Source organism: Wyeomyia smithii, chromosome 2 (genome assembly GCF_029784165.1).
Source record: "Wyeomyia smithii strain HCP4-BCI-WySm-NY-G18 chromosome 2, ASM2978416v1, whole genome shotgun sequence".
NCBI lineage: Eukaryota > Metazoa > Arthropoda > Insecta > Diptera > Culicidae > Wyeomyia > Wyeomyia smithii.
The window spans coordinates 37,217,082-37,230,430 of NC_073695.1; the positions used below are offsets into that span (position 1 = coordinate 37,217,082).

Genomic DNA, 13,349 nt, shown 5'->3' on the forward strand with positions numbered 1-13,349 from the left:
TGTCTTTTTCAGGATGAAATAAAAACCTGATGATTAAAGCGTTAATATTTTCTCTTGAGTTAATTTACATCTTTAAATTTGTAAAAGTTATGAATTTTACTTTATTTCCGTTTCTCAGAACGTACTGAATTATCTTTTCCTTCAGTCATGAGCACAACATCCGAAAAAAATTCATCTCTAAATTTAAAAATTGTCAAGCCTCAATCATGACAAGCAAATTACTATATTATTGAAAATGGTCAATCCTTGTTGAAGCGTAAAATTCGATTGATCTGATTAGTCAACGTTTATTTACTAGAATAAATGACTGACACGCAAGCAGCCGGGTTATCTTTCTTGTAAAAGTATTCTACTTCAACCTTGCGGTCGTGGCTTTGCACACAACCCTCCTGTTATTTTTTAATTTAAACAGCAAAACTATTGAAAAAATCGATTTCAAATTATAATAATTGTAAGTGCTTTTAAGAGTCCTCCCCTGCTGGTCTCAATACGATGCCGGCCTAACAAGCCACTCGTCGTATAGGTTCGAGTTTCGACTCCGGAGAGACTGTCAGTGTCAGTAGGATCGTAGCGCTAGCCCCGCAATTGGGTTGTCCAGCTATATCAGTTTTTTATATAATCTGAAAGAGCTGCATTTTCTTAGCAAAACGTGATTTACAAAAAAGTTCTATTGTTTTCCTTTAATTTTTAAATCATGAATTAAAACTGCTCGAAATCGCTACAATGACAGTTCACCCACATGAATAAGACATATGTAACACTGGCGTTTTTTTTTGGTACACGTTGCCCCATAGCCAAGTATGATGACAGTTCTACAAGGTATGCTACATTTTTGTCTATCCACGCACACAAACAAATCTCGTTATGAAAAATTTCGCGTTTTGTATGGAATTCAGAACATTTTTGGAAATTTCTCGTTTTATGTTGTTTTATATCTGATTTTTGACGTTGGACTAACGTCTATATCGAAGTTAGGCACCTGAATTTGAAAATCTAGTAATTCAACCGGGGAAAACCAGGGAAAAGTGGTCAGGTTTTGAGCGCTTATATATCAGTCATTTCTTTTCAGAATTTCGAGGTTTTGGCATCAACCGATCAGAAATTCTTTTACGGTTGAATTTATGTAACAAAAATAACCTATTGTTCGAGATACACTATTGAAAAATTGGTAAATCACATCGATTGTCTAAATCATACCGAGCAACCAATCACCACCTCTCTTCACAAGCACAGTCGACACTAACGGATACAACCGATCTGACTTTGTAAACAGTCTCACAGCTTTCAACCAATAACGAGCTCGCTTTCGGTAGCTGCAACAGGTGTTTCAACACCGTTTTAAAATGCTTCTTTTATCATTACCACTGAACAGATTCTAAACACCAATGGCTTGATTGATAGGGGAAATATTGCGCAAGATTGTCATATAATAATTTAAATATGTTTTCGATACTAAACTAGTTAAAAGTTGTGTTAAAAGTCGTGCACATTCAACCAATCACAAGCTCGCTTCTTGTTTGCTCGCGGATGGATTTTTGCTTTGGGCTATATAATAGCCTGTGTCGTCTCATAGCATTCATCAGTTAACAAGTGAAAGGCCACCAGGCCGGTCTTGTATAATCAGCAGCGGTGGCTGATTCCAGCGGCCAAACTGAGCTGCAGCATAACCAGAGCGGTGGTATCAGGCAGCAGCGGCGGAGGTAGTGGGAAGCTGCATTTCTTCATTTAGTTCGGTGCTCCTTCGATCTGAGTTGGACCCCACCAGCGGTAATCCAATTCAGATATCGTTGGGTGAAAACGTTGGGTGTGTGTGCAGTGTGCACATATAGCGTATGTGCATCTGTATTGCTATGACATTTGCGATGATAGGGATGGCGCTGTTGCGTGTGTATGGCTAGCTATAGCGTGTGTAAGACACTAGCATGTGTAGCATATTATGGCTATTGCGTGTATATCTTCAGCGTGTGTACGGATAGTTATAGCTTGTGTGTGGATAGCTGCTGCGTGTGTAATGATTAGTTATAGCGTATGTATGGATAGTAATAGCACATGGTTGGATAGCTTATGCGTGTGTTTAGATAGTTGTATCGGATGTATGGAAAGGAATAGCGTGTGTATGGATAGCTATAGCTACAGCGTGTGTATGAATAGTTTTAACGCGTGTTTAGATAGTTATAGCATGTGTGTGAATAACTATAGCGGGTGTTTATCGAAGATTATTATTGTCATTGAAAATATTAAAACGTCTTAACGAACACCGTTGTGAATTTAATTTTACAGCAGCGATTCTAACTTCTTCAGCCAGTCTTTATTCATCGAGGAAAAATTACTACCTATGAATGATCAACACTTATTTACCAGAAATTTGATTTAGATCAAAACGGGTTCTTTTGAGTATCATAAGTTATTGGTAAAAAGAGTTGCAAGTTTTCTCAATGAGCATTCATTAAATTTTCGTTTTTGTTTCTCGGTGCGCGGTTTTGATTTTGTTTCTCGCACACAGAGAAAGAAACAAACTTGTCGCTATCGTGAAAAATAACAAAACAATTAGAAATGCTCTAAATCACAACTGAAGAAGTTAAGATATTTTCCTGTCACTCGCCCAAACCTTGATAACAACTACCGAAAAACGTGTGATTTAGCTCTTGCTATATTGAGTTATTGAACCAAACGTTTTTTTTTTCAAATACATGAAGTTATATGCTGGGCTGGAACTAACCTAGCATGAGTTTTATCGATTAAATGTCAAACAATTTTCAAATTTAAAATTTTCGGTTGAATCGTTCTGGGCTCCAATTTCAGATAGTTTCGTAAAGTTTGCTTTTTGCCTAGGTAGGAAAATTTTACCAATTCGCTCAATTAAATGATTGTCTTGGTAGTGCAGCAAACAAAGGGTTGATTCGAATATATATGAAATGACAGCGATTAAATAAAAGATATCCATTCTTTTAGTATATATTATTATTTATAACGTTTTAACGTCTCAGCATCCAGAAATGCACTGTTAGATAAAATTGCAGCAAATACTAGAGTTGCAATTCTCTCTATTATTTGTTTTAATGGAATATAAGAATACCGTAGTCCAACGTCATGCGGTCGTGTCTTGAATACCACCCTCCTACTTGTTTTTTAGTTGAAGAGTGAATCTCCAGTTGAAACACACTAGAAATTGATATTAATTTAGATTTAGTGTGAAAAGTTGCGACAATATGTCGCAATAAAATATATAAAAATGCTATATTTCTAATAGTTGGAGCATAATCTTAGTCTTTGTCATAGCTCATGACTTTTGTTACTGTATGAAACATAAGCGACTCCATTTAGAAGCGCTTTTAGAGTACAAGAAAAAAACGAAAAGTGCAAAAAGGTTACCGAAAAATTGATGAAAAACAGCATTGTTTACCTAGACCGCAGCATGTTTATGTATTCCCCACAAATAAAACATGTTTCAACATCATTTCTATAACTTTTCAGGAAAGAATGTTCAATAAGTTTAGTTTAAAATGCAAAATCATTTCAAATTTCATACAAAATTGGAAAAAGTTCATAACGATCACTAATACTAATGCATCGACGTGAATAGCATACATTATAGAACTATCATCATACTTGGGCCCCATAGTACTCCGTACCTCGTCCTATCAAACTGCTCGATAAATAATGAACAAAAAGAATTTCCTTTTTCTACAAAATCTTTATTTACAAATTCAATGCAGCATTTTTCGAGTAGGAACGAGACAATGCAGGGCTGCGCAGGCACACTGCTTTCATAAACTACTCAAACAGTGATTTTATTCAGAGGGTGGTACCATTCGAGTAGTTCATTTTGTACCAACTTTTTTGGAAGATTTCTTCCTGAGTGTTACGTATGCCTTATATATGTGGTTCGCCTGAATACAAACTGTCATTCTAGCGATTTAGAGCGATTTTTATTTTATATTTAAAAATCGAAGGCCAATGACGTTCAAGTTCATTAAACAGCTGGGAGAGTTTACGAATTTAAAAACGATTTTGATGCATGGTGGGGATTCAATGGATTCGCAATTTGCAGCGATTCACACGCTCCCGGATGTAATTGTGGCTACTCCAGGTCGGTTTCTGCAATTTTTAAATCATGAATTAAAACTGCTCGAAATCGCTACAATGACAGTTCGCCCACATACATAAGACATATGTTACACTGGCGTTTTTTTCTGGTACACGTTGCCCCATAGTACTCCGTACCTCGTCCTGTCAAACTGCTTGATAAATAATGAACAAAATGAATTTCCTTTTTCTCGGTTTTATCGAGCCCCAAAGAAAATCCCATAAGCAACTGTCAAAAAGTTATTTACAAAATCAATGCAGCATTTTTCGAGTAGAAACGAGACAAATGCAGGGCTGCGCAGGTACACTGCTTTCATAAACTACTCAAACAGTGATTTTATTCAGAGGGTGGTACCACATACTTAGACATACGTAACACTGGCGTTTTTTTTGGTACTCTTTGCCCCACATCACCCGGTACCAACACCAGTATGAACTGCTCGACGAAAATAAACGGAATGAATTTTCTTCATAGCGGCTCTACTCGAGCCCTCAACAAAATCCCTTACGAAACTGTCAAAAAGTTGTTTACAAAATTAATGCTGCATTTTTCGAGTGGGAACGAGACAAATGCAGGGCTGTGCAGGTACACAACCTCCATAAACTACTCAAACAGAGGTTTTTTTTACAGAGGTTGGTACTTTCGAGTAGTTCATTTTGTACCAACTTTTTTGGAAGATTTCTTCCTGAGTGTTACGTATGTCTTATGTATGTGGTGGTACTATTCGAGTAGTTCATTTTGTACCAACTTTTTTGGAAGATTTCTTCCTGAGTGTTACGTATACCTTATATATGTGGTTCGCCTATATACAAACTGTCATTCTAGCGATTTAGAGCGATTTTTATTTTTTATTCAAAAATCGGAGGCCAATGATATAAAATTTTAAAAAATCACGTTTTGTTAAAAAAATTACACTTTTTTAGCTGACATATAAAAATCAGAAATCCGTTAATAGCTAAACAACCCAATACGTTTACTCGTACAAATAAGGTTGTTTGATTAAAACAAAGTTCTTCAACCAACAAATCTTATTGGTAAGGGCAGATTACGCTTGTATTAATCAAAAAACAAGAAAATTTGGCTTGTTTACATATGGAAAATGGGCCCTTTTCACATGTTTGGCGATATATTGCTTTTTTTGATGAACTACATGAAGACTCGAAACTGACGTAAGTAGAGTTGTCAGAAACTTTGAGTCCGGACAACAGTGATTTTTTTTTTCAATTCATCATTTCCGAATTTGCATTAAAAAGCATCTATAAAAAGTAGTAAAAGCTCCACTATTCATAATATTTTGTATTTTCATGTTTTTCTATGTTGACAAAAGAATTTATTCGTGTTAGGTAATCTAATTCACACAGTTCACAGTTTTATTTCCTTTCTCGAGACCCACCCATTTCGTCTAATTTTTGCTTCAGCTCGAGTAAATCACGATCCGGAACAAAGCGAGCGTCCTCCACATCGGGCGTATGTTCACTGACCGTCAGAGTCACCCCTTCAGGAAGGGCTGCTTGCAGAATTCGTACGAACATCGGATAGAGTGGCGCTTGGAGGCTCGTTATCTGCACATTCCGCTCGTACACTGTTAGCTTATATTCACTTTCGATAATCGCCGAAGCTGGTTTGAACCTTTGAACATTGAACTTCCGGGGTGGTTGAGCCCAACAGTCCACTGTGTCGAGATCCATCGTGTCCGCAACGTTGTACATGAATTTTTGGTAGTTCTCTAGGATCGGATAATCGTAGCCCTTGATGGTGAAGTTAAGTGCATTGTATACTGGATACTTTGGACGAAGTTTCTGTAGAAAACACAAGAAAGATATGAATAGTGATAATCTTTGTCTTACAATTCCAACAGGTTGAAAACGTCAATTGGGTCCTAAAGTTTTACACGGTTTTCTGATTTTTATATATCAGCTGAAAGAGTGAAATTTTCTGAGCAAAACGTGATTTAAAAAAAATGTTTATCGTTTTTCTTAGATTTTAAAATGAAGAATAAAAAACTGCTCGAAATGCCTTAAATGACAGTTCTATTATATAAGGCAATCCACGGATGACGTTTCTTCGCTTGTACGTTTGTTATTGTTGCTGTTTTTCAAGCTGGAACACCAAAACACGACCAGAACCGAAATCTTTTAATGTCGGCAATAATATCAAAAGTGATTTTTAATTGTTGTATAGGATTGGCACTAGCGATACTAGAGCTGCCGATCGGATAACATTTGTTTTTCACGCTTCTGGATCCGGTTTGCATCCAAGTTGCGACCGATCGAACATACATAAAGCTGTCAAAAGTTGAAAACAGACTGAAATCAGCTGATCGCAACTGTCTCGTGGATTGCCTTATACCGTACATGAGCGAAACGTCATCTAAGACCGTTCGAGCAGTTTTTTTATTCTTCATTTAAAAATCGAAGGAAAACGATAAACATTTTTTGAGAATCACGTTTTGCTCAGAAAAAGCGGCTTTTTCAACTGATATATAAAAACTGGTATAGCTTTAGGACCCAATTGGGTCCTAAACTTTAACACGGTTTTCTGATTTTTATATATCAGCAGAAGAGTGCAATTTTCTGAGCAAAACGTGATTTTTGAAAAATGTTTGTCGTTGTCCTTCGAGTTTTAAATAAAGAATAAAAAACAATTCAAAATGCCTTAAATGACAGTTCTCTCATATATCGTAAATGAGCGAACTGTCGTTTGTAACATTTCGAGAAGTCTTTTGATTTTCATTTAAAAATCGAAAGATAACGATAAACATTTTTCTCAAATCACGTTTTGCTCAGAAAACGCAATTTTTTCAAATGATATATGGTATAGATTTAGGAGACAATTTTGGGATTTCTGAAGAATTGGTAACACAAATGTTACCAAGTATATTCTTCTTTTAATAAAACACATGAAGATTCCAAATTGACGTAAGCAGAGTTGTCAAAAGGGTGGGTAATTTATTTCGAACTTTTGATTATAGCAATCGCCATTATAGTGTGTAAAAAGCTGGATAATCCTAGGGCAAGACACGATTGATATATTGAGAAATATTTCCAATATTCGATATTGTGAGTTTCACTGAAACTTATTCGCCGCGCTATAAACCGAAATTCTTAAACCAAATGCCCTTCTTGGTTGCTGAATCGATTTTATTTTCCCCGGGACACTGCAAGCAACAGCCAAGATTAAATCTACCTGCCTTGGCAACCCTTTCCAAAATCAAAACAAACTTCGATTCTGACAGCACACTGAAGGCGGCGTCAGGGGTGCCAGGTTTACAGATTACTCTAATATAGATTGACATCATAATGCTTAAAACAGAAACCACTAAGTGAGTATATGATCCAATAGATTTTCCTCTGGTGATTAGTAATCCTTTTTAGTCTCCACTGTCTCCAGCAGTGATTTCTTCAAGGATTTTCCCGATTCTTTACCAATGAAGGTTGATGCAAATAAAAACAGCATACATCTGGCAACTCAACGCGGCCTTTGATTCAAGCGCGGTGTTTGGATTAGACCGCGTTCAGTTTTGAGCAAATTTCTTAATATAACAAAGTATTAATCATTGCATTTTTGGCACCCGCTTACCTATAGCACATCTCCTTGACAGCATATATTTCTCCTAAAAATAAAGTTGTCTAGCCCCTAGGGACAACCCAACGAACCATTGAATCTCATTTGCTTAAAGACTTGATAATGGTACTAAGAACGTAAAATAATTTTCGTTATTTATCAATTGCAAACCTTACTCATGAAATGAAACCTAGTATCGAAAAACTCCACTATAATACACTGTAGGCATAGCCGTATCTAAACATCAGTTGTCATGGTTTATGACTAACGAAAATCCAAAAAAAAATCATGAACTTCAAAATAACAAAAAAATATATATAAAACCTTTCTTTAACTTATATTTTTGAATGCCATATTTCTTTATTGAAATTTTGACAACTGAAACGGGACCCCTCACAATCCTTGATTCGGCACTGACTGTACACGGAAAACAAAATCTACCCAACCATAAACTACCTGAAACGATGTCAACCTTATACAACTTACGTGTTGGGTAGTTTTGCAATGCTATCGCTGAGTCATTTCAACTTAATTTATTTTAAACATGCTTTTACTCAATGATGGTGTTTTGACAAAAAGTCAACATTTAGAAGTTTGAACCCAATATTGGATGAAAAATCAAACAGGTTGAAAATTCATAACCCGCGTGATGAAAATGATTTCGCGAAAATGGCAAAGATTTCTTTGATATTGATAGTTTTGGTTTTAAATTGGTGATGTTAAGTGAAAAACGTGCTGTTGTGCTTCTGTTTTGAAATAATAGCCGCCAATTAAGAAGAAGATTAAAATTGCATTGTGAGAATGGAGCTATGAACGAAGGCACTTAAAAGGGGAAATTAGTGAAGCCAGTTACACCAAACAAGAAGGTACGTGAGCAGGTTTGAGATAGATTCTATAGATTTTTTTTTTTCAATGATCCGCTTTATTAACTAGGTAATATTAATTCAATCAAATGAAATTAACTGAAATCTACCCAAGGCATAGTTTTGAAGATTGTACTAAACGTTGGGTATTTTTGACGTATTATTACTTTTAGTACTATTTACCTTCTATTGAATTAATCTACAACTACTCAAAATTGACCTGCACGGAACGGCGCCGTTGAGTGAAATCGACATGAAAATGGGTACTTTTCGTTTTCCGTGTAGGAGTGGGCAAAACGGTTCATTTCCAAGAGCGGTTTTGAACCGCTCACCAGTGATACCAAATGTGCAGTTTTGTCTGCAAAACGCAGATTTTTGGAGTCCGTGTGCAGATATTCATTGATTTGCAGATATTTGCAGTTTTTCCTTGTTTTTGCAGATTTTTGTCAGAATCTCCTTATATTTGCGCAGATTTTCTTTAAATGTGTGCAGATTTTCTTTAAATGTGTGCAGATTTTTACAGACTTTTGCCTGCGCAAGCGAAATTTTTTCGGATCACGGATAAATTTTTTTTAAGATTTCGAGCACATTTTTCCGGTTTTTCGAGCAGTCGCAGATATTTTTCAAAAACATCTGGCATCTTGATAAGCTCAAAGAACCGTGGTACCACATACATAAGACAGACATACATAACACTGGCGTTTTTTTTCTGGTACATGTTGCCCCATAGTACTCCGTACCTCGTTCTGTCCAACTACTCGACAAATAATGAACAAAATGAATTTCCTTTTTCTCGGCTTAATCGAGCCCCAAAGAAAATCCCATAAGGAATAAGGTTTGAAACGAAATTATCAAAAAGTTATTTACAAAATCAATGCAGCATTTTTCGTGTAGGAACGAGACAAATGCAGGGCTGCGCAGGTACACTGCCTTAAAAAACAACTCAAACAGTGATTTTATTCAGATTGTGGTACCATTCGAGTAGTTTATTTTGTACCAACTTTTTTGGAAAATTTCTTCCTGAGTGTTACGTATGTGGTGGTGCGTTTTTGTGAGTCGTCTTTTTTAGGAACCGGTTCATGTGAAAGGCTGATGAGTCGTTTGCCCATCCATAGTACACTGTGCACCTGAACGGTGTGATTTCACTCCAATTGTAATGAACTAGAGAAATAACATTGTATCTACAGAAACGTCCACGAAAATTCCAGATGTCCAGACTTGTCTGCAAAACGCAGATTTGTAGTTTTTCCTTATTTGTGCCGACTTTTTCAAAACTTGTGCAGGCTTTTGGTTGCGCAAGCGCACGAATCACGGATAGATTTTTTTCAGATTCAAGCAGTTTTAATTGTTTTTCGAGCAATTGCAGACATTTTTCAAAAACATCTGGCATCTCTGAATGTTGGTAAACGATAAAATAAACTGTCAGTGAAAAAATATAGTTGCGTGTTTTTTTAAGTATTGCTAACGGTTTTCCGATATTTTGCTAAATTTTACTCATAAAGTTAAGATATATCGTAAATTAGTGAGCGCATCCGAAAATGCCCCGTAGATTGCGAGACAATCCGAAGCGAATTGCTGGTGGTCTAGGTGACACCGCGTCCACATCAAATGTACGGCTTATGCCACCTCCTGCTTCGAAGCAAGCTGCTACACAGCCAAAACCATCTACAAGCCGCTCACAATCTAGTGCAAGAAATTTGAGAAGCTCATCGGAAAACGACGACGGAGACCAGCGTCGTCCCAGATCAGAACAACGTTCGCAGGCAAGTCCCTACAGAAGTGAAGCACCATTTACAGTGCGTTCATCAATTTCATCAATCGAAAGTGATGGAACACCACCACGGCGCTCGCGATCAGAGACACGGGCAACAACCCGACCGGCAAATCGTGGCCAACAGCAACGCCGTTCTCAATCTGAGCGGCGTAACGCAACCAGGCACCTGCAGGAAATACGTGCACTGCAACAAACGACAACCTTACTAATTCCCAGACTGCCATTTGCTCGCGTTATTCGTGAGGTGCTACTGGAGTACAGATATAACGATTTACGCATCACTGCCGACGCACTTTCGGCGTTACAGGAATCTGCAGAAGCTTACGCCGTACAACTGTTCGAGGATTCATATCGTTGCACGTTACACCGTGAACGGGTCACACTCATGCCGAAGGATATGCATTTGGCATTATATATGCGTCATGGACGGTAATAAACACACTTACCTCCAAATAGTCGGGTTCGTACATGCTGCCTCCATTACTAAACAAGCGAGTGCCCCTAGCGGTAGCCAAACGACGACACACCTATTTTAATTGCAATTGATACAAAATATTAGAGTGGATAGATTTAAATAGATTTTTTTTTTCATTTACTTGAAATAACATTCTTCACCTTGCGATTGATGTTTTGCTTATTTGTTTGTGCACGCGTTAAATGAAAACTTTGACAGGAGCTGCTGCGTTAGGTTATGTAACAAGCAAACTGTGGGAGAAAGTGTGCGGAAAATGGCAAAACTTTTTTTTCGTGTATAACTAGAGGTTCATCAATTGGTCATGAATCACATAGGTTAAGTGGTCAAAGAACTGATGCTAATAAATAATGAAACAAAAAAAAACCTTTTAAATGTTTAGAATGCAAAGTGACAATTTGTGTTTGTCATCTTTGTACTTTGACGAAAGAAAAATGTATAATTAAGTTTTTGTTTTTCGGTGAAATTATTTCTTTATTTTAGGATATCTGTAAAAAAAAGTAAATTGATTCGGGAAAAAAACTTATGTGAGTCTACTCCAGTTTGGAATTCGCGTCCTCAATGTACCAAGGGTCTAGCGAAGCCTTTGCCGTGAGTCAGTCTCATGAGCAGATCAAGAGCCCACTTGGGTTGATCTTTTGGCACCATGTGGCCAGCGTTGCGTACCAGTACTTCAACCAGGTTACCGGCTTCCTTAGCATAACCGGCAATTTCGCCGTCGACCCTCCAGATATACCTGGGAGCCTTCAAGTACTGTTCACGAGCCGGGAATCCAAGGTGATGGAGAAAGTTCACTGTCAACGGGTAGGCCACGATGATATCAAGTTGCCCATTGTAAATGACAACGCGATACTTGTACAGCAGTTCCTCCAGGTAAGGAACGACCGATTGCATGACGTCCTGCTTCAGGTGTTGTTCTACTTTGTTCTCACTGTCCAGATCATGGAATGAATTATTTCCGACGTGAATGGCCCGTCGAGTTGCAGGAAGCTGCAGAAACTTACCCATGTAGGTGTCGGACTCGTCAGGTTTTGTTTGCAGGTAGTTGAAGTAAGTTTCAAATCCAGACACGTTTTTGAATAACGAACCGCTCGAGAATTGATCGCCGTTGATTAGTGCGTCGAATGCCTCGAATGCACAGTTAAAATCTTTTTTAGATATACAGTCGCGGCCCTTTTTCTCGTAAACGTGGAACTGGTCTCTTGCATTGGAATCGATTAGTCCGAGCTGATATAAATAGTCGCCGTAGTACAGTTGGTGGAAGGGATCGCAAAGTCCATTACCGATGGCTAGTCCTTGGAGATTTATATGATTCTTCGAGTTAGGATTTTGTCGATGAATCGTGTGTGCTAAGGCTGGTACATATTTTCCAGCATAAGATTCTCCCGTGATAAAGAACTTGCGAGCTTGCAGTCGTGGAAACAGTTGGAAGAACTGTAATAATGCATTGTGAAGGTTATCTCCAACTTGTTGCTCGTTCACGCTATACCCTTCATCGTGATCCGTGAAACTAAATCCGGCTCCGACAGGATTATCGATGTAAATAAGATGGTGGTTTAAATGCCAAGAATAATTCCTCGGGGTCAGTTTCATATCCGATCCAACCGAAAAGGGACCGTTTTCAGTAAACAAACCGAACAGTGATGAAGCTCCCGGTCCTCCTTGCAGCCACAGAACTACCGGTGCATCACTTTGAGCGTCATGTTGCGCCGCAAAGTACCAGAAAAACAGATTAGAGTTGTGTGTCTCATTCACAGTCAGATAACCAGAATAACTTTCCACATCGTACAAAAAGCTGCCATTTTCATTGGCCACTTTGGCAGCATTCCGGCCAACTTCGATGGAGCCATTTTTTATGAATGGCGTTAGGAAAAGTGGTTCACCAACATCTTGATCGTCGCCTAGCGTAATCCGCGGTACTCCTTGAAGGCTGGTGTAAGGATTCACGAACAACCGTCCACAAGCGGTGTGTGCCAGCACGAAAATTAGCAGCACGAACAGCCCGTTCAAAACTGCTACCATTGCAGGTTGTTTTTTTTTATTGAATGTATAACAAACGATAATCAAATTACGGGGTAATAAACCTGCTGACAAAAGCTGCAGCAGCTGAAAAAACCGTTCAAAGCGAATGGTGAAACGAAACTGAAGCAACGGAAAACTGTAACGATCACTGTTTCCTTCAGAAAGGAGTGCACAGAGGCAACATTGTTGCCAGATTTCAAAAATTTGTGTAGGTTTGTATACATTTTGTACTTCTTCAAATAGTAATTTCAAAAATACATAATAAAATGACCGTATCATTGTTTTTTTTTGCCTTTTAGTATTAAATCAAATTTAAACTCTGTTAAGTACAGACAAGCTCAAATAAAAATTTTCAAAACTACGAGGCTGTGATGATTTTAAATATTAACATGATTCAGTTATATTTGTAAATGCAAAAATTCGTCGGAAATATAATACATTAAATACAGCATTATTTTGCTTATGTTTTCCTGTTCAGTGACAAATGAAAGATTGTCTGAAATAGCTTTATAAAAGTATCCATCGCTAAGACTCTACTTTTCTCAAAGAAATAAAAATCTAAAAAGG

At 37.6% G+C, this 13,349-nt stretch overlaps 3 protein-coding genes across 3 annotated transcripts; 1 reads left to right on the forward strand and 2 right to left on the reverse strand.

The window, feature by feature from the left end:
- Nucleotides 1-5,363: 5,363 nt before the first annotated feature.
- Nucleotides 5,364-11,009, reverse strand: LOC129720804 (39S ribosomal protein L48, mitochondrial). Its single transcript, XM_055672557.1, has 3 exons — nt 10,885-11,009; nt 10,735-10,815; nt 5,364-5,886 (listed from the first exon to the last, which is right to left on the reverse strand). Exons 1-3 carry the CDS (start codon nt 10,894-10,896, stop codon nt 5,458-5,460), a joined length of 522 nt encoding a protein of 173 aa, XP_055528532.1. The 5' UTR covers nt 10,897-11,009; the 3' UTR covers nt 5,364-5,457.
- LOC129720803 (histone H3-1-like) lies at nt 9,785-11,126 on the forward strand. Its single transcript, XM_055672556.1, has one exon. The coding sequence runs from the start codon at nt 10,053-10,055 to the stop codon at nt 10,719-10,721; it is 669 nt and encodes a 222-aa protein (XP_055528531.1). The 5' UTR covers nt 9,785-10,052; the 3' UTR covers nt 10,722-11,126.
- A 76-nt stretch (nt 11,127-11,202) lies between these two features.
- On the reverse strand, nt 11,203-12,913 carry LOC129720802 (venom serine carboxypeptidase). Its single transcript, XM_055672555.1, has one exon. The coding sequence runs from the start codon at nt 12,780-12,782 to the stop codon at nt 11,319-11,321; it is 1,464 nt and encodes a 487-aa protein (XP_055528530.1). The 5' UTR covers nt 12,783-12,913; the 3' UTR covers nt 11,203-11,318.
- Between the last annotated feature and the right edge of the window lie 436 nt (nt 12,914-13,349).

What these genes read in the sequence shown, in the direction of transcription:
- LOC129720803 (XM_055672556.1), top strand. Translation starts at nt 10,053, where the DNA reads ATGCCCCGTAGATTGCGAGACAATCCGAAGCGAATTGCTGGTGGTCTA.
- LOC129720802 (XM_055672555.1), bottom strand. Translation starts at nt 12,782, where the DNA reads ATGGTAGCAGTTTTGAACGGGCTGTTCGTGCTGCTAATTTTCGTGCTG.
- LOC129720804 (XM_055672557.1), bottom strand. An exon ending in ACGAACCCGACTATTTGGAG is followed by an intron (nt 5,887 to 10,734) that starts GTAAGTGTGTTT and finishes TGTTTTCTACAG; the next exon opens with AAACTTCGTCCAAAGTATCC.